The following is a 20,611-nucleotide window of genomic DNA, read 5'->3' on the forward strand; positions in this document are numbered from 1 at the left end:
AAGTGAGACACGGACGGCGTCCGGAAGCCTGAAATGTGTTTAATTATCAATTGGGAAAGGCATGGGGGAACGACTAGTGTTTTTCCAGAATTGATGTAGGCCATGAATTCTACAATCTAGGAGCACCCCAGATCGCAGGAGGTAATGGAATTGCTGTAACGGAACTACAGAACACCAAAGACAAAGAGACGATCTTAGAAGCATCCAGAGAAAAAGGAGAGATCAGCTTCCAAGCAACAAGAATCAAGACTTCTTGAGAGCAACGATGGAAACCAGAAATAATGGAGTAACTTGCTGACTCCAGAGAGAAGCACTGTTCACCTAGAGCTGTGCGGCCTGACTGCAGTCCTTTGTGAAGTGAGGGCATAATGAAGACATTTCAAACAACAAAAACAGGGTTGGCCACAAAGAGAAGCACACCAAAGAAACTTCTTAGAGTGCTAAAGTTGGAAAAAGGGAAATGATCCAGAAGGAATATTGACAAGAAGACAGGTGAACATTTACCATATTTGGCCATGCATAATTCGCACTTTTTGCCCAAATTTTTGAGGGAAAATAACGATGCACATTATACAGGGGTAGTACTACATCAGTATCTATATAAATGTTTTTAATGCTTTTATTTATGCATATGCACTAGAAGTGTAACTCCAGAAAGCAATAACAATATCTGTATGCAAAATAATACCTTGGAATATGATCATCGTTTTTGTTTCTAAGCATACATAAATAAATAATTGAATTAAAAATTTTAAATGAAGGATTTTTTCCCTCAAAGTTTGGGCCAAAAATGTGGGTGCCCGTGATACATGAGAGCACAGTATACGTGGCAAAATATGGTGGTTAAATCTAAGCCAACATAGAAACACAAATCACAGTAATGTCTAGTAATTCAAAGTCGTGTGGACAGTGAGTGTTATTGCCCCCCAATACTAAATGGCTTATTATGCATTGAACTATATTGCCACTTATGTAAATAAGTAACGAAATAAGTAGTTGAATGAAGAAGGCAAATCTCTTCCTTATGGTGCAGCTCCAGTTCATGCACTGAGGAGAGTAAGACAGAGGTAGAAAGTCACCATGTGCCAGGCACCACAGTAAGAATTGTTTCTCTAAAGAATCGTCTCTGGATGCAAAAGTCACCAGGGGAAAGTCCAGTGAGAGAGAGAATGTTGATCTAGCCTCCAGATTTCACCGAATGGTGCCTGTTAATCTCAGAAGGGGACACAGAAACTTCAGAGGGCGGACACCTGCAGGCACCCTTGACCCAGTGACCCAAGGTCCCATCACTGGTGACAGGACACACTGACACAACCCGTCCTCCGATTCAGCGCGCTGGGCAGGACATGGTGCTAACATGGTTTTCTTGACCAAAAAAAAATGTGCAACCTGAACTTAATAATGAGGAAACCTCAGATAAACTCCAACCAAGAAATACTAGAAAATAATCGGCCAGTACTCTTCCAACCTCCCCAACTGACCATGTGGTGTGGTTTTATAGGATGTTAACATTTGAAGACTCTGGCCGAAAAGTATTCAGAAATTCTTGGCACTCCTTTTGCAGCTCTTTTAGGTGATTGAGCTCAAAATTTCAACACAAGTTTGTTTTTTTTTTAAAAGAAAGAAAACCAGAGACAGTTACAATGGCTTCCCTCGGCCTCTCCATCCTCTCCAGAAAGGCTGTTGGTTGGGGCCCTCCTCTCCGCGTTCTGCCCAGAGCCACTGGGGCTCGGCGGCAGGAGAGGGGCCCTGTGCGCGGCTGGGGAGGAAGGAAGCCCTTTGAGTCTGCAGCACAAGGTCCCTACTGTGTCGGATCAGCATGGCGGCGGCTATTAAAATGCCATCTTGTTCTCCCGCCCGCCCCTCTCCCGTCTTCTGCCCCCTTGCTCCACATCCCAGACTGCCTTTAATCCTATTGGGAGGATATACAAGGGAGAAAGAAAGAAAAAAAAATAATGGATGGTTGTATTCCTTGGCACACGAAGAACAGTTTCCCTTTTGGGGCTTCAAGAATAAAAAATGAGAGGCTTTAAATCTTGCTAACTTGCGCAAGAATGTGCTGTGTGTGTAAGTGTGTGTGTGTGAGAGAGAGAGGGGGGTGGGGGAGGGAGAGAGACTCATGCAAAAATGTAAACTACCACCGTGGAAAGAATAATTTTCAAAATCTAAAGCAAAAGAAAGCGCTCTCCCAGAAAAAGGTGGGGGAGAGGCCAGCGGGGAGAGCTGGCGGATGATCAGGCGAGAGCGAGCGAATTAGGAACCCCCCTTTCGGAACTAACTCTAAAGAGAGGAGCCTTCGTTGGCAGGACGTGTTGATCCGCTGTCTAGGCTGTCTCACGCGCTGTGAGGCTCGGGGTGGCTGTGTACACGGGCTCTGCGTTCTTATTGTAGCCGAGTCTGTGCAAGACGCTCAGTCAGCTCCCTTCCCTGCTCCGGAGTCAGAGGGAACGTTGGTGGGAAGCCTGCTGAGACCCAGCCTCGCTTTTCAGGGGAAGCACTCTCCACTGGATGCATTGCTCCCCAGCGAGCCCCAGCCTGCGCCCGTAAGATACGATCAATTGAAGTGAGAAAAGGACTATGGCCATCGGTAATTCCTTCCATTAAAAAAAAAAAGTAGCAAACTTTTCCGTGCTCATCTTGACTCTTTTTCTGGATCCAGCAGGCTGTGGAAGTGGCCCAGGGAAAAACCGCAGATAGAGCAGCCGGGTGTGAATGCAGGCCACATGCCTGGGGCGCGTGCTTTTCTTTCTGGAGCCTTCTGTGTTCCGTGAGCAGGCCTCCCCCGGGTCAACCCCTGGTGACTCAGACCCAGCCTGGGGCATCACTGAATTGACACCGAGAGTCAGATGGGCGTCTGGACACCCTCCGCCCCCGCCCCACACGCACTTGATCGGCCCCAAGTCGTTCAGTTTCCTGGTAGGTGATGGGCCTGCTGGCTGCTGGTGTTGACCTTGGCTGGCGGCCGCGCGCAGACCAGCCAGCCCTTGTGTGAGCACTGTCTGTCTCAAGTGCTTCGGGACGAGCCGCCTGCTAGAAGTCCTCTCGGTCTGCATTGTTTTGCCAGCCGGCTGTTACTATATTTAATTTAAAATTCCTCAATCTGCGTGGTCTGTACTGAGAGACAGCGGCGTCTAGCGAATAGTAGCCGTGGGAAGCCTTCGGGAAGTTTTGGTCATCACTCTAATTCTCAGTCGGGGTTTCAGACCAGTGTCGAACTTGTAAAAGTGGCTAAGTTTACACCAGAATTTGGGGGTGAGGGTTAATAACAAAGCTATCCTGATGGTGCTGTTTGAAAAACTCCTGGTGTGTGTGCGTGTGTCTTTTTATTTTTCGCTCACCATATGGTCTATTCAGAAAAATTAAAAAAAAAAAACATTAAGTAGCTCTTGGCAGAATGTCAAAACCAGCCTTGCAGGGAAGGCATTTAAAAGTTTTTTAAGTGTGGCTATTTGTATAAGCCATAACTGAACATTTCTTATGACTAGGGAGGACTATTTTCACAGTCTTTCATGGAAATATTTCTAGACGATTTCTGTGGCTCTTTTCCTTGAGCTCATTTATTTGCTTTTGCTTCAGAACAGAGCATTTTAATGAGCAGTTTTATGGGCCTAACCTGGGTCTGCAAGCGCCACATGACTGGATTCCTGTTACACGTAACCTTTGCCCTATTTTCCATTAAAACACAGGACTTTCCTATAATCAGCTCTGCGCGAAGACCTTGAAGGGGAAAAAAAAAAAAGCAACCGATACTTTGGTTTGCTATTCAGCCCCGACGATGAATGTTTTTGAAATAGTTGTTGTTTCCTCGTATTTTAAAACTGGCACATAATGCCGTTTTAACCACAGAGTCGCCTTCTTTTCTAACACGCTTCTGGTCTCAGCGGCTCTGGACCTTGACCACGTCCCTCTGAGCACGTAACTCACCTCGCTGTGTCTGTGCCATTCGAGGCAGGTATGACGGCAAGAGGAATCCCAGATCCCTTTGGAAATACGAGCTTTCAAACACGACAACAACCGCAACAGTGTAGTTTCTCAGTCTTATCTATAATTGCTGGTCTCTGGGAGCCTTTTCTTACACACTGGTTCCTCTTTATGTTTTAATCCCAGTGCAGGACAGCTCTTTCCCATCTTCCACCTGGTCTCCGAGGTGTCTTTCTATAGAATGATTCTCTTTTCTCTCACCGGAAAAAAAATCCAAACTTGTCTCGTTTTTCTTCTGGCCCCCCCCCCTCCCTTCCCGTGTTTTCATCTGTTTTACTGATACCAGCTCCGACATTCAAGTTCCCCCTCTCGGGCGGGCTGGCGGGCGAGCGGAGGAGCCCCACACAGGATGCAGGGCGCCTGGAAGGGTCTGCGGCACCCAGAACAATGGAGCCATTGTGCTCTCGGTCGGTCACGGTCAAGCATTCCAGCCCCGTTTGCCTCTTAAAACTGCGCTGCGCGGACTTCAGGTAGTCTGCGGTTCTTGTAACACCTAGCGCTTTTTCTGCCCTGCCAGTCTGTCCTCATTTCTTCAGCCAGTCTGTCCTCATTTTATAATCTTGTTTGCTTTTGCTTTTCAGGACAAGGAGCGCACTCTTTAACACACAGTGAAGTGCGTTTAGGGCAAATGGAAGGAAATGTACTTCACAGAGCAGGTTATAAACTCAGGGAACTCATTAGTCCCCAAAGGTGGGACCGCAGGAAATGTAAATGATTTCAAAAACCTCTCGGCCCAATTTATGAATGGGATGCATACATGGCTCCTCAGGAAACCAGGGCTACGCCGAATTTTTACAATCGAAGTCAGAGAGTTGCTCCAAACCCTCCCGAGGGCGGTCTCTTGAGATGTGTCCAGCGGGCGGACCTGGGATCTGCCCATGACGGGACTTCCTGACTGTCCTGGGTCCCCTCGGCGATGGCCTACGTCCTCAGTCCCCCTCAGGCCCGGGAGGCCCTTCAGGCCTCTGCTGGTGAAGGCAACTCTCCGAATCGAAGACCAGAAGGAAGCTTTGTGACTTTCACTTTGCGTTCCAACCGTCCGCCTACCACAGTGCCAATTATGACCGTCAGTTAGGGGGTGGTGACGTCTGTCCAGTGGAAACTGGCTGAGGTCACTTTGGATCTTAAAACATAGATACTTTCTTTTATGTAAAGTCAGGCCCTTCCTCTTCCTGGGAATTTGCTGGCCCGGGACCCTAAAGAGTGTTGTCGCTGCACCCTGCGCTCCATCCTCAGCAGAACCTTTGGCCCCCTGGCCCCTTCAGGTCAACCTAGGACGCTAAAAATGGCAGCTGCTCCAGCCTCAGCCCAGACGAAGTCAGTCACAGACCCTGTGGCTGGGGCCAGGCACCCGTATTCTTCACCGTCATCACGATCGTCGCAGCCTGTTCTCAGCTTCCTGCCCTGCTTCCTGCAGCCAGCCTGTCCTCATTTTATACTCTCGTGTACTTCTGCTTCTTAGGCCACGCCCGGCGAGAGTGTGGCCTGCTCGGTGGTCGCAGGTGCTCTTCTCGCCCGGAACAGCCTGCCCGCCTGCTCGGGGTCGTCTGGGGCATCGGTCTGCACCGCCCCACCCTCCCACCACATTCAGTGTCCCCTGCTGATTGTGGCGAAGCTCCCAGCGCCGGCCAGCACCGCCGGGGCTTCGGTCGGTCTGCGTCTCCGTCCTTCCAGCCGCCCACTCCCGGGGACAGAGCCCTCGGTGCGGAAAGCTGGCCCCTGGCAAATTCTCGGTGCCCGGCACTTAACAAACCCTTGGTTCCCCTTCCTTGCCTCTTTGGTGACGCACCTGGCACCTCGTCAGAATGCCATCTTCCTTCACGTCAGCCCCTCACTTCCCTTCTAGGCTGGCACCGCCCCCTCTTTCCTTGGGAGAACTCGGAGGCCAAGCTGAGAAGCGGCACAGCGTCCTTATCTCCCATTGTGTAAACTCAGGTGTCACGTAACTCCCGCACGTCATTCAGGTCCGGTAAGGAGAATGGTGAAGTTCAATGGGGCACTTGCCCTGGGGGGGCGGGGGGCTCAGTGCCGCCTCTGGTCATCTCATTTGCCCACTAGATGTATAAGGTGCTAATGTTGCTCCTCCTAACGACACAAAGATTAGGACCCAGAGAGGCTGAGGAACTTGAATTTCACCAAAGTCATGAAGCCAATTACTGCCAGAGCCAAGATAAATAGAGGCCCTCTGATTGCATGGTTTATACTCTTAATTGCCATTCTAGGTCCCTCGCACTGAAGTGGGTTGGGCACTTGGGGTAATCCACTGCGTCGGGTGGGTTTCTCTAACTCCTGTTTTGAGGAATGCTGCAAATGGGTGTTCGATTCAGGGATTTTCCTCGTAGTTTCTTCTATTTGGGAATTTCTCCTATAGACCTGGGAGAAGATGTGGTTGACAGTAGTATGGAAAATACAATGAAATCAGACTCCAGTTCTGTGGAAGTCATAAGGAATTATGGTACCATCCATCATGTGTCATTTATGTCAACACATTTCTAATTTTAAGAACACATGCTGCCTTGATACCACGGGGAGCTATCCTTCCATGCTACCTCGAGCCCCATGTGCTCAGTGTTGAGCCCCCCGAAAAGTGCTGTGCCTTCCCAGTGTATTCGTAAAGTGACTGCAGCCCGTGACCAGAGATTGGGTTGAATGAGATGGGTGATGTCACGTCTCTTTTGAATGCATTTGCCACCCATGTGGTCCACAATTTTGGGATGAGAATCTTAAAGAAGTTTTGCACTTTAATTCAGAAATCGTTACATCTATTTTGATTTAAAAGTGTCTATATGGAGTGAGTAGACCTAACCAATGGCAGGGGGAACATCACGGGTGCTCCCTAATAATGATACTTCAAAGAATTTCAAAGCCAGGGTTAAGAAAAAGAGCGCTTTGGGAGAGATTTCGAATACATGCAGAATGCGTTTTCTTAGCCCTATCCGCATCTCTGTCTCGAGTTATACTGTTTCTGTAGAGACACATCTTGATCTGGTCATAAAAATCATTATTTGGAATGCGAAACCCATCAGTGTTTGTTAGTGGTTGTAGCCTGCTTTCCATTCCTCAGCGACTCTAAGAACAGCCCGAGGGCAGAGGGTTTCTCAGCGACCACATCAACCTGCTCTCTAATTCCTCCAGTCATTTTGCTCACGGCACCCCCGGACAGCCTCATGTGCGCAGATGTTTGAGTGGCCCAGAGGTTTTTCGAACAATAATTGCACCTTCTCATTAAATTTATCTTAGAATAATTTTCATTGTTGCTATAAATGCGGCCATGAGTTGCCAATCTTTAAACAGTCCCGCCGCCCTTAGTTTTTCGCCGCTTTGTTGAGAAGTAGACAAAATCTCATCACCAAAGCAAACATCAGGATTAAGGCGAAGCAAAGAAAGCTTTGTTCTCTATAGTCACACCCTCCTTACTGTGAAGCAGAACGTATCAACAGAGACTCCGTGGTTATTGCTTCTGCCACGTAGAGCCTTGCCCGGTCCACCTCGTTTTCAGTAGCAGCTATTTCGGCCCCTTCGGCGTAGCTTATCCTTGTCATTTTCATGAGTTTCTATTTTTTGCCTAAAGTTTGACAGAGCCGAGAGGAGCTCCTTTCCATTGCCTTTTACTTCTCGACTGGGGACGAGTGTTCACAAAGGCAGGGGTTCCGCTGGGGCCGCTCCAGAAGCAGCTTCCCATCTGGGGGCGCAGGGCCTCCCACCCGGTGGGCGCCTCAGACAGAGGGGGCCCGGCCCTGTCTCGGGAATCGTTCAAGCTTTGCACCTTGGAAACGAGCTTCGTAACAGCTCGACGCGGCAACTCTCTTCTGATCTGACTTTGCATCTCTCCCGTTAACAGAAATTAACCCAAATTTCCTAAAGCAGCTTCTTCACCCAGTCCATCTGGTCAGGCTGCAGTGTCTGAGCAAGGGGGCCTCACCCACTCATGGGCGCAGGTGACCGGCGATGACCGTGAGACCTTCGGCAGACTTGGCAGCTGATGCCTGATGAGAGCTGGGTCGGCTGGCGTTCAGTGGGTCTCAGGGGAGTTGAAATCATTTCACCAGAGCTGCTGCTTTAAAGGTTCTTCATCTTTTTTTCCCCAACCATCTTAAGTGAAGTAATGATCCTACCCACAGAGTTTCACCACTGTTGCTTCTGAATGCATTGCAGCCCTTTGGTTTTAACTAAGAAGTCTTTGCCTATGAAGCAAGTGACATTGCGTCTGCATTGGCTTCTAAGGGTTATCTACTTCACAGTATAAGGAAGAAGTAGGCTCAAGCCAGTGCGTTCCTCCGCTGCTATTTTGTTATGCGGTTTCCCTATCATGACCTCCCATACCGCTTCCATAATCCTTGGATGTTATTGCCCCTGCTTTCTCTAGGACCTCATTAGCTTTCCTATAAGGCTTGTAGACTCATCCATGTAAATATTTTTGGAAAACAAAACAACGGACAGAGTTTGCTTTATGATATTTGTTATTTTTTCTTCCATATCTTTGTCCATCTTTCAATCTTTGTAATAAAACCCAGGTTTTTTATTGCATAGACGTAAAAATGGGTGAACTTTAAGAATATCTGCCAAACAAATAGTATGATGGAGGTGATAATTTACAAGCCCCCTGCCGTTCGTTATACATTTTTGGAGATAATAGAAGTAGGATTGCTAAAGCACAGATTACTCTGGTGAGCTTGGCCATTAGTCTTAGCCCCACCCACAGAGGAGGGGGTGGCAAGACCTGGAGGGAGAGCAGAGAGGATGGGGGTAGGGGTTGTTTCTGATTCCTCACCCTTTCCCTTAGAGAATGCGGTGAAGTCAAGGTCACTCGCTAGTGTGGGGCCAGCGTGACTGCCCACCAGAGTTTTCTCCATGATCTTCTGCTTCTCTGAATTCTCGCAGCACCTTTAACCTCTACTGAGCAATGTAACAGTGACCCCCATAGATTATAACAATGTTTCATAATCCACAGTGAGACTGTATTAGGCAGGGTTCTCCAGGGAAAGAACCAACAGGGGGTGTGTGTGTGAGAGAGAGAGAGAGACAGAGAGAGAGAATTGACTCACATAATTATCGAAGCTGGAAATTCCAAAATCTGAAGCATGGGCTGGCAGGTTAGAAACTGAGAGAGTTGATTATCTAGTTCAAGTGCGAAGGCGGTTTGCTGTAGAATCACGAAGAGCTGATGTTTCAGAAGAAGTCTGAAGGCAGTCTGCATTGAGCATTCTCTCTTGCTGCGGAAGGCCAGGCTTGTTGGGCTAGTCAGGCCTTCCACTGATTGGGTACGGCCCACCCCATGGTGGCCAACAGTCTGTTGCTCTGTGGCCACCACGGCACATGTTAATGTCATCCAAAATTGCTCTCACAGAAACACCCAAAATAATGTTTGCACCAAGTACCTGGATATAGCCAAGTCGACACATAAAATCAACCATCACAGATTGTTTTTATGTTTGCCCTTATTTTAGCTGTTCCCATTTTCTGGGTATTTTTCTCTTTGGAAACATTCTAATTCCTGTTTTGCTATTCCAAAGAAATGCTGTGATTTTTTTAATCAAAGAATAAATTTGCATCAATTGGTTCTAATTTCAGTCATTTTTTAGGGAAAGGGTTTTCTTTCTAACAACATTTAATTTTAAACAAATACATATATCTTCCCCAATAGTAGATATTTGAAAAATTATTTTGGCTCTTTCAAAATTACTTATATTATCTGAAATAAAAAATGATGGCAAGAGAAGTGATTTTTTAAATTATTTTTATTTATTTTTATTTTTTATTTTTAGAGAGGGAAGTGAGGGAGAGAGAGAGAGAGAAACATCAATGTGCGGTTGCTGGGGGTTATGGCCTGCAACCCAGGCATGTACCTTAGCTGGGAATCGAACCTGGGACACTAGAAGTGATTAATTTTAAAGAAACCATTTAAATTATTCTGTTTACAAACTGTTATTTTATGGGAAGCACACTCAATATATAAAGTTTGAAATTTTCCAAAAATATTTATAATTTTATCTGCAAAATATATAAAGAACTCATACAACTCAACACTTGGAAGACAAACAATCCAATTAAAAAATGGGCAAAGGACCTGAACAGACACTTCTCTAAGGACATACAGAGGGCCCAGAGACATATGAAAGGATGCTCAGCATCACCAGCCATCAGAGAGATGCAAATTGAAACCACAGTGAGATACCACTTCACACCAGTCAGAATGGCCATCTTTAACAAATCAACAAACAAGTGCTGGTGAGGATGCGGAGAAAAGGGAGCCCTCCTGCAGTGTTGGTGGGAAGGCAGACTGAGCAGCCACCGTGGAGACAGTATGGAATTTCCTCAGAAAACTAGAGATGGATCTGCCTTTTGATCCAGTGGTCCCACAGCTGGGATTACACCCTAAGAATCCTGAAACACCAATTCAAAAGGACCTATGCACCCTCTGTTCATAGCGGTGCTATTTACAATAGCCAAGAGCTGGAAACAGCCTAAATGCCCATCAGTAAATGAATGGATCAAAAAACTGTAGCACATTTACACGATGGAATTCTGTGCAGCAGAGAGAAAGAAGGAGCTCCTACCCTTTGCGACAGCATGGATGGAGCTGGAGAGCATTATGCTGAGCAAAATAAGCCAGGTGGTAAAAGACAAACACCATATGATCTCGACTTTAAGGGGAACCTAATCAGCAAAACAAACAAACAAGCAAAATAGAACCAAAGACATGGAAATAAGGAACAAACTGACAGCAGCCAGAAGGGAGGGGGAAGAAGAAAAATGGGAGGAAGAAGGGGAAGGATCTAGTCAAGGAACATGGATAAAGGACCCATGGACATGGACAGCAGGGTGGGGACTGACTGAGGGAGCCGGGGGTGGGCGGGGCAGGGGAGAGCAACGGGGGGGCAGGGGGTGGGGGGAATTGGGACAACTGTAACTGAGCAACAATAAAATAAATTTTAGAAGAATTCACAGTAAGATCATTTAAATAGCAACATTCAATTGAGAGGAATTCACAATAAGACTGTTTAAATAGCAACATTCAATAATGTGTTTAAAATATCTGATAAATGAACCTTTTATGTTCACGAGTTTATCTGTCACATAGAGTGGTGCAGGCCTTTCGACAGGTTAAAAGCTAGATTGGAATTCCTGTAAATTCTAGGAGGCCCCCAGGGAGGAGTATGTAGGTTTTCAGATTTCTCTAAGAGTCCTCATACTCACGCTTCTGTTTTTTCACAGTTGCAGATAAAAGCACGTGTTTTAATGCAGCTTAACACATCGTATGTGGGAAACATATTTATACGTTTTATGTTGACTGGTAGTAGAGCGCGTGATAAAAACTACCCGCAAACAATGTGTTAAATGCAAATGCAGCGACTGGCAGTTGCAGGAGGGAGTCAGTCCTGCCCTGTATTCCCCCTAGTCCTTGCTGTCATCGCCCCAGTTCCTTATTACAGACTTAGACACCCACTGGCACCACCAGAGATGTTTTCTGTTGGCAGCTGCTGGGCTGAATGACTGTTTAAAAAAAAAAACTAGAGCTACATCAGAATTAAGATATGTGCATTGTTGTTCTTCTTTTTAATCAAGTCAGTACTTTTAAAATCCTGAGGGCTTCTTTTTTCTAAATGGCTAATTTCACGTGAATCTTACCTAATTCTGTAGTGTTTGTTATGATGCCCTTTGGATATGAAAGGAGACTAAAAGCTATAGGAAGAATAAAAGGTAGTAACAGGTAAAGAACAGAGTCAAGGAAGAATAAAAAAATGAAAGTAACATAAGCAGACAACGCTGGGCCCTGCCTGCTGGCTCAGGGGCTGCCGAGGGGTGACCCGGGCCAGAGGAGGCTCGGGGCTTTCTCCTGCACGAGGGGTGCTTCTCGCAGGTTGGACCTGCACCCAGAGGCCCCTTTGCTTCCCCGCATCTTGTCGACCATCTCAGCTCATACCCGCAGACCTCCGCAGGTAGCCTTCAAGATCTGCGTGTCCGCTGAAAGACAGTCTGGATGCAAGCAGTGATGTGTCCTATTAACCAAGTAGTCGTGGCGCCCGGCACAATAGAGGCTCCACAGGGAGAACTGCCTCCTAGGAATTCAGGAGCTCGTGCTGATAGCAACACCCCGGGTGTCTGGGGCTCCGCCTGTCAGGTTGCTCTGAAATAGAAACCCAGACCCTCAGGAAGCAGCCCGGGTTGGGTTTTCCTTCATTTGTTCCACAATATTCGCGGATCTTCTCCTATACAGAGGACACTGGGGACAAAATGATGAGCCTGTTCTCTCCGTCTCAGGCTGTGCGATGTCACCAACGCCTGAGGGTTACCCCTGAGGGCATCTCCAGGGTTACCATCCATGAAGATCCCCCTGGAGGCCCGCCATGCCCAAGCTCACCGCGGTGCTGCCGGCCAGAGATAAGCTCCCAGCCAGGCCTGCGTTCCCAGACTTCCTATGTACCTCTCACAGTCCCCTGAGACACTAAATCTCAGTACTTACTGTCTCGCCCTGGCTGGTGTGGCTCAGTGGATTGAGCACCAGTCTGCAAACCAAAGGATCGCCAGTTCAATTCCCAGTCAGGGCATATGTCTGGGTTGCAGGCCACGTCCTCAGTAGGGGGCGTGCGAGAGGCAACCACACATTGATGTTTTCCTTCCTCTCTTTCGCCTTCCCTTCCCTCTCTCTAAAAATAAATAAATAAAAATCTGTAACAAACAATACTGTCTCGGTGCATGAAATACCTGCCACAGAGCTCCAGACTACAGCCTAGATACCCTCGGAGTCTTTCCGGAATGTGCTTCTCCCATGGTGATTTACAAGTGCTATTCCTGCCTTTCTAGCCCCTGGCATAAGAGGTGGGAGTGGAGAAAACTGTTCAGTGAAAACATTCTCTGTAACGTGAGGCTGGGAAGTGCCAAGGTGCGTCGCCATGGCAACAGTGTCTTCATGATGAATATTTTCACTCTTCGTCTGAGGTAGTGGGAAATGGCGGAACAATAATAAGATGCTCAGCGGGGGGCAAGCGCAGGCTCTCTGCAAAAATCACTTTGTCTGGAGGAGATCGCCCAGGGCTGCCCGTGGGCGGCGAGAAGAGGCTCCGCGAACCCCCCTTAGCTCGCGAGGATGTCGATGTACGCGTTTGTGCCAGGGAACCTCGGATTTCTCCTCTTCCACTTTTACAGACTGCCAGCCACCAAGCTTTTTACATGGCTCCAGTGATCCTCAGAGAAGCCTGTGGCATCGTTAAATAAGAGACTGAAGGAAAGTGACCCAAACAAAGCACATGGAAAACAGACGTCCTGGTCAGCCTAGAGCTTCTGTGGTGGGTGCCTCCACGTTTGGTGGGAACTGCTCCTAATTGGGCTATTTTGTTCCCTCACTTCTTAAAGTATTAAGTCTTTAGGAGAAAGCTTATAAATTAAAATTCTGCAAGACAGCTTGCTTTCTAATGCTGTGCAAATAGTTTCATGGGAGAGTTAGGCTATCAATTTCTATAAACAGTTTCGCATTTACGGGGCTGAGTTGTTATTTTTTGATTGTTTAAATTGCATTAGGTTTCTCCCAATGCAGTAGGAAGGCCTACCCATTGTATTTTTTCTTTCAGAAGAAAGCTGGTTTTCACAATATTATTCACGTTTTGTAAACAGCCTCAGTGAACCAGCTCATAAAAGGTTAAATGTTTGCAGACCATTCTTTTTTGCCTCAAAGATCAGAGACAAATTACTATTTTTATTTTCCATTCCCTTGATGAGGATAATGCTAACCAGCTGCCACTCAGTGCTTAGACGGCAAAGAATCCCATTGCAACCCTATAATTTAAACAAAGAAGAAGCATAGTCATACACAGCGTACAACTCAGAAAGCACACAGGAGAATTCGGTGAGAGCTGGGGTTAAGGAAAAGGGGGTGTTGGAGCTCCGCAATCACTCAGTTGAAAGAAAAATTCCATCTATGTACATTTTCCCCATTCATCTTAGACGTGTTAGAAGGGGCAAGGATTCCTCCTTTCTTCCTAAAATCAGGGGGAAAAATCGCATTCTGAATTCTGTGGTTCCCATCATGTCCATGCCGTTATCACAAGAGTTAAGATTAACATGTGACCACATGGCTGCTAGTATTTCCAAAAGCCAAAGAGAATTCCAAACGGGTTCATTGGTTATTCTGGAGTGCTGTGTGTGTGTGTGTGTGTGTGTGTGTGTGTGTGTGGTGTGTGTGTCGAGAGTTAAACTGTTCCGTGTTCTCCATTCACTTTGCTTAATTGCATCTGGTTTCAAAAAGTGAAAGTAAGGGTCTTTTGCATATTTTGACGTGCAAAAGTTAAAGTGAGGCTAAATGCTAAGAATAGTGTGAAATGGAGAAATCCAGTGTACCTCTATAAAAACGTAGGTGCTGCTGTAATTTCCCTGACATTCCATATTCCTGGAGGTTCTTTGAGTGAATGCTCCTTATTCTGCTTTTCTCTTTTGGCCGCATCACTTATTTTTTACACATGTCAGTGTTTCAGTGAGACATCTTTTTCCTAGAAACTCATTTTTACATTTATTATTTTATCTGCGAAACTGACTTGCTAGAGTAATAGATGTTGCAGTGTTTCATAATACTTCTTGATTTTTTTTCCGTACCTAAGGAAAAATAGACATTGGTTTAATGTTGCATTCATCCACGTTTATTGAATGAATCGGCTCCCACAGCCCCGGCATGCTCTTCGACAGGTGTGCAAAACGGTACCCGCCTCCCTGGGACGTGGTGTGGGTCTTCCGTGCAAAGTGTGTAGCCGAGCACCTAGAGCAAAGTCAATGTTTCAGAGGCACGGAGCGTGTCAATGCTGAAATGCCCTCACCCCCTACTGTTACATACAGCGGGAAAATGTTTCAGTTGAGAGGAGGACAGCGTGGTTTCCATTACAGACATCGCTGTTGCTTTATATACAAGATGCTGTCCTCACAAAGCCGTGGGGCATCTGTTCTCATGGACGCACACAATTTCCTCGCCGTTTGTATCACCCTTACCATGACCGCATCGTCGGGGATCCTAACTCATCAACTGGGAGCTTGTCTGGTCTCCCGCCACCCCCCGCCAACACGTGGACAAGCAGACGCTCCTGGAGAGCCGGGAGGTGCTGGACGGCCTCCTGGGCTCAGGCAGATCCCCTGGTGGACCTAACTCCTCCTGCTGCTCCTCCTCCCCCTCCTGTGTGTCCAGGTCTGTGCTGAGAAGGGGGAGATAAACCGGCCCCCAGAGACTAAAGTGGGGGGGAGCCTAAAACTAGGCTGGAGAGTAAGCAATACAAGCAAGCACGAGACACAGGTGAAGTGCAGGGTGGGGGGTGCTGGGGGGATCTGTGAGCACTGGGAGGCTGGCTGGGGGCGGGGCTTTGAAAGATGCAGAGTCTTTGCAGGTGGGAGCAGGGGAGCCCAAGGGGACCAGCTGGCGGGACACAAACACAAAAAACATGGTTTGCCATCTTTCTATCGCTCGAATTGTCCATGTTCTATGCTCCCCTTTTTCCCCTTTAATTTTTAAAATGTGTGTTGAGAGTCCAGCAGCTCCCTGTTATTCAGGAATGAGTATTCAGAAATTCATATTTATTTATCGAGTACCCACAATGCCTTTGGCTAGGTCCTTTCACATGCGTCATCATACGCGTTGCTTAGCTTCCAGGGGTTTTCCCAGGAAGCGCATCCCCATTCTAAAGACAGGGAGGCTGAGTCTCGGCTACGTCGAGGGACTGGAGTGGGGCCACCCGGCCAGTACTGGGCAGAGCCTGCGCGTGAACCTCAGGTTTTCCCTTTCACACACAGTCCCCTCTAAAGCACGTCTCAGGGTCTGGGTCGGTGCGAGGGTGCTCGATGCGGGGCGCCCTTGCAGTGGCTCCTCGCACCCCCCTCCCCCACCGCCGGAAAGACGTCTGAACACGCGAGTGGTTCTCCTCGCGGCCGTGGTGGAGCTTCCCTCTGTCGCTTCACCACATCACGGTCTCGGCGTGGGACCCGTTGGTCCCAGACCCGCCGGGGCTTGTGTCACAGGTTAAGAACTGAAGAGCTGCCTGAGACATGGTCCACTGGTCTCAGTGGCCTAAGACCATTCGACAAGAAGCGATAAAGCAGAACTGCCGTCATTTTTGAAACCTCTGATCCTTGACCTTGCTGTGGTAACAACAGTAAGATGCCTCAGAAGTGCCCTTGAAGTGTCCTTGGAGCACAGGGTCGTCCTCTCAGGGACTGGAAAATGACCGTTGTGTTTCAGAATAAGCACCTATTATTTTAGTATTTTCTGAAGGTGTTGGCTATTTCTGAGCAAGAGAAGCCTACATTAATGATGAGAACGGATTTCTGTCTTTGTTTTGTTGACTTTGTGGCCTTCACAGATGCATATTGACTCAAAGGAAAAGCTTGTCATTTATAAATCCGTTGAAGCCATTTAGCACAGAGCTTTTCCTAGAACTGATTGGATGATCGAAAGCCTGGCAGATCAAAGTATGTACATTTCCAAGGAGAAATACTTTATGTTCACATTGGAAGCAATAAATTATCCCCCCCTTTTTTTTGCATTCATAATTAGATCTTTCCAAATGCTAGAAAGTAGCCAGACCACTAACAATATTTGTATCATGTTCTGGGCCTTAGATGGTTCGACCTGGCTTGAAATGGAGACCATTTGTTCTAAATTGATTTCAATGCCAAGCCAATAGGTCAACATTTAATGACGAAGATGCCGTTCCAGCCCAGCCTCTGGTGGATAAGCCAAAAGGAATTAGCTCAAGTCCCGTCGTATAGAAAACAGATGCTTCTCTCCTGTTGCGCAAACAAATGCTTTCAGTATAGATGCAGTTCTGCTCTATACAAAGAGTAACAAGTTGGAAGTTAAAATTGCACGTTTTTCGCAACGGAGCCCGCCTTTGGTAGTGATGACAGAAGCGTGAATTTGCATAACAAATTCCAGCAAGTGCATGGAAAAATGAATTGTCCTCTCTGTCTCACGTGCTGGCTCCAGGCCAGGCCTCGGAGGGTTAGTTTTAAATCTGAGCTGGTCCGAATGCTGGTCCATCTCGGCGCAGACCTGGGAGTTCCAGAACACCAAGGTTATTTGTAATCTCCAGCATCCCCGGGGACCCCTCCCAGAGGTTCACATCTGCACATGTGTTTGGATTCCTTTCCTTGGCCAGCTTGCAGATGGCCTAAGATTAGATCGCTCCCCAGAGGGATGTTGTGAGGTGCGCTGTTTATCTGCCTATCCCTCTCAGCATCCATTCAGAATTAGGAGGCTTGCCATTCCCAGGGTCTGACGGGCTGCAAGAAGAAGGAGAAGAACCGCATGGTTTGGATCTCGTCTCAGAATTAAGGGCTGCCCCCTGAGGGTGTCACCAGCTAGTAACTCCAAACACAGTGAACGGAAGGGGGTCCCCTGAAAATGCCCGCCGTTTTCTTTCTCCTCGGCGAATGCGAAATAACCCACGTGTCCTTTCCTTTCCGTTAGGCGGAAAACGACGAGAACGGCCAAGCGGAAAACTTCTCCATGGACCCCCAGCTGGAGAGGCAGGTGGAGACCATCCGCAACCTCGTGGACTCCTACATGTCGATCATCAACAAATGCATCCGGGACCTAATTCCCAAAACAATAATGCACCTGATGATCAATAACGTAAGTGATGACAAAGCCTCTCTCTCCCTCGAACGCCGAACCCTTCTGCCTGGGAGACGGCTCGCACTCCCCTCAGTCTCCATGTGATCCTTCCTGGGTGGCTGGGATACCTGTCCCCCGGGTTCGTCGTTTCCCACTGCGGGTGGTAAGCGGCCGCGCAGGGGACGAGAACACGGGACTTCCAGCTGCAGGACTGTGGTGCTCCCCATTGGCTGGTTCCTACAGGAGGGTGTGAACTTGCTTACCAGGAAGCAGAGCATCGCTGTGGTCAGGATATAAGTTAGTTGCAAAGCCAGCAATCAAACCAGGTGGCCCTGGCTCCTAGACGCTGAGATTAAAGGCAAAAGATATTCATTCTTTTTCACATACACACGTATGCACAGTAAGTCAACACGATCGTCTTCACCTGCTTCAAACGAGGGATCGCCGTTTTAACCTGGGGAAGGGCGTTGTGCCCTATCCCCTTGGATACAAAGTCAGTCTGTGCTAAAGTAAGGATGCTACAGCCACAGGTCTCTAGCAGTGTCCTGCCACACCAGCCATCAGAGGACCTGCATCGCAGGGAATCTCCCCCTTTTCACGGTCATCTTTATAGTAGTCACGATACAATACTTACACTGTGTGGTCGGGGCCGGTTCTCGTGGTAGCTACTTCGTTCACGTGCAGAAAGCATCACCAGCCATTTGAGGAATTACCTTTGAGGTGAGGTAGGTTATGGCGGGGCGTCGTGCAGCAGCCTTTCCCGGCTCTTGAAAAAAGTGCGACACCCGCTCTTTTATCCCCACGTGTCTTCCCAGGACGCCTGTTTCTTTAAATCAAAGGTAGGTTATGAGCACCTGCTTGTCACGAGTAAAACTCGGGTGGCAGAACGCTGAAAACAGCCCCAGGCTAACATTCAGGAGAAACGTGGATCCTGACCCCGGTTTTGCTACAGACTCTGCTCACCTGAGACAAATCGCCAGACTTTGTGGCATCTATTTCCTCCAGATGCAAAAAGCACCTGGCTGAGGGGTCTGGTCCGGAAGATAGTCGGTGTGGCAGGACTGGGAAGAATGTGATAGGGAGAAACTAAGGCGGCTGCCTGTTGAAGAACTAAAGTAGCCTTTATGCCCATTTCAAGCTTCCTTCCGAAATCATATTCCCAACAATCCACGTGGTCCCCGGCCGCCCTGTCCTCTGTCTGTGAGGAGGCCCACGCACTCGCCTGAACCGCCTGGCGCCTAGCCCCGCCTCCACACACATCGCGTGCGTTCCGACAAGGTTAGCAGGCTGCTCTGACGGTCAGCGGCAGGTTGGCAACCTGTTCACAGTTTGGGAACCCTGCGTCGTACTCCTGAGCTCGCTCAGTGGCCTGCTCTGTGACCCGACGCAAACCACCTTGCCCATGGTCATTGGAGTCGAAGTCACTCCTGAGCCTCCCAGAATCGTCGGAGAACGTAATGGATGTGGCCATGTGCCATTTTGAAAAACAGAAAGCACTAAACAAATAGTCTGTGTGTTTTTCAAATTGCCCTCTTCACTCTGCCTAAACGAGTTCAGGTTGTTTGGCCACGGAGCGCGCAGGCCCTCGCTTATTTAAACATTTCCCTGATTAGGTATCATTTATCTTCCCGCTGCCTCTCCGAGAGTCATTAAGGCCGCCGGCGGCCCCACCGCCGCCGTGCTCTGCGCTGGGTTAAATCACGAGCGCAGGAAAGAGTACTTCCCGTCTGGAGCTTCGAGGAGGAGCTGGACACGGACGAGTGGGAAGGAGGAGAGAGACCCTACTGCAAATCTATTCCGCTTTCACTGTCTCGAGAAAAACATGTGTGCACACGAAGGAACGTAGGGTGGTTGCCCTGGGGGGCCCCTCCCTGGTGAGCTCGCTCCTGGCACGGGACGGCCCAGCCCCACCTCCGGGGAGAGCTCTGCTCCGTGAGGGGCAGGGGCAGGGGCAGGTCAAGGACCCATACACAGGGCCCCTGGACAAGGACAACGGTGGGGGTGGAGTTGCACATGGGAGGTAGGGGGTGGGCGGGGCAGGGCACAGCAGTGGGGGGAAAGGGGAACAACTATAATTGAACAACAGTAAAAAAAATATTGCGTCTCTTTTGACATGAGAAGAAAAACCAGAACCACGGGAAAGCGCACTTCAGCGAAGGCTTCACGTAAGACTTCTAGGTCAAACCTTGACGCAGAGGCTCATGGGAATACAGGAAAAGCCAAGGCATCATAAAATGCTGGCTTCCTCTCAAAATTATGGTTGCCTTTGTTTGAACTTCAACTTTTCATACCTATCAGAAAACAGTTTTATATATCTAGGGCGCCTGCTTTCCTGGGAGTATGGTTTTATCCGTTTTCTTACTCTTGATGTAAAAACATACAGGTACATGAATATATATTTTAAATAACAATGTGTATATATGTAATGACGTATGTATAAAGATAGAAATCCCCTGTTTTAAATGGAGTCGTACCCTCACCACATCGTCGTGTACCGACATCTGAGCCCTTGGTGTTCGTTCCCCAAGCGCCCCGTTGAGTTCAAGGGGCAGAACGTGGCGAATGCCCAGCACTGTGTCTCGAGAGCGCTGATTTTTGGTGTGACTTGAAGGGAAGAGAGCTCCCAGCGAGAGGACTCACCAAAGACCCGCAACCAGGAAAGGAGCACGTGGGCTCCTTGTCCTGGACGCCGCCCGCCCGGCCCTGCGGCGTCTCTGCGTGGCTTCGGCTCGGGCGGAGAAGCCGGTCGCCCTGCGACAACCAGGAATGGCGGCCGTCCCTGTCCTCTCTGAAGCGGGAACGGCCGGTCCGCCTCCTGAAAGGGAATGTGTTTCAGCCAAGTTTCCTAAGGTTCAGAGTTTGGTGGGCAGTTTCCTTTGAAAGTTTACATTAAGTGTTCTGCCACTCAAGTCTCCATATGGAATTGTTTAAGAAGTTTAAAGCCAGCCGTAAATGCCTCGCCTCAGACATACTGTAAGCCTTTGTCTATTGAAACGGAGCAGCTGTTCCAGTGCTTAAACACACCAGGTAACAGCGACAGAA

At 48.3% G+C, this 20,611-nt stretch overlaps 1 protein-coding gene across 6 annotated transcripts in view; it reads left to right on the top strand.

The window, feature by feature from the left end:
* The window catches only part of DNM3 (dynamin 3), a 369,444-nt gene that overhangs the window by 319,775 nt on the left and 29,058 nt on the right, over positions 1 to 20,611 (top strand). For all 6 annotated transcript variants that reach the window (XM_045838502.1, XM_045838503.1, XM_045838504.1 and 3 more), the window contains one exon: positions 17,423 to 17,587. In XM_045838502.1, coding sequence (XP_045694458.1) covers positions 17,423 to 17,587 — 165 coding nt within the window. The remainder of the gene's footprint in view (positions 1 to 17,422; positions 17,588 to 20,611) is intronic.

The sequence above is a fragment of the Phyllostomus hastatus genome, unplaced genomic scaffold (genome assembly GCF_019186645.2).
Source record: "Phyllostomus hastatus isolate PE091 unplaced genomic scaffold, TTU_PhHast_1.1 phas_contig_283, whole genome shotgun sequence".
Taxonomy (NCBI): domain Eukaryota; kingdom Metazoa; phylum Chordata; class Mammalia; order Chiroptera; family Phyllostomidae; genus Phyllostomus; species Phyllostomus hastatus.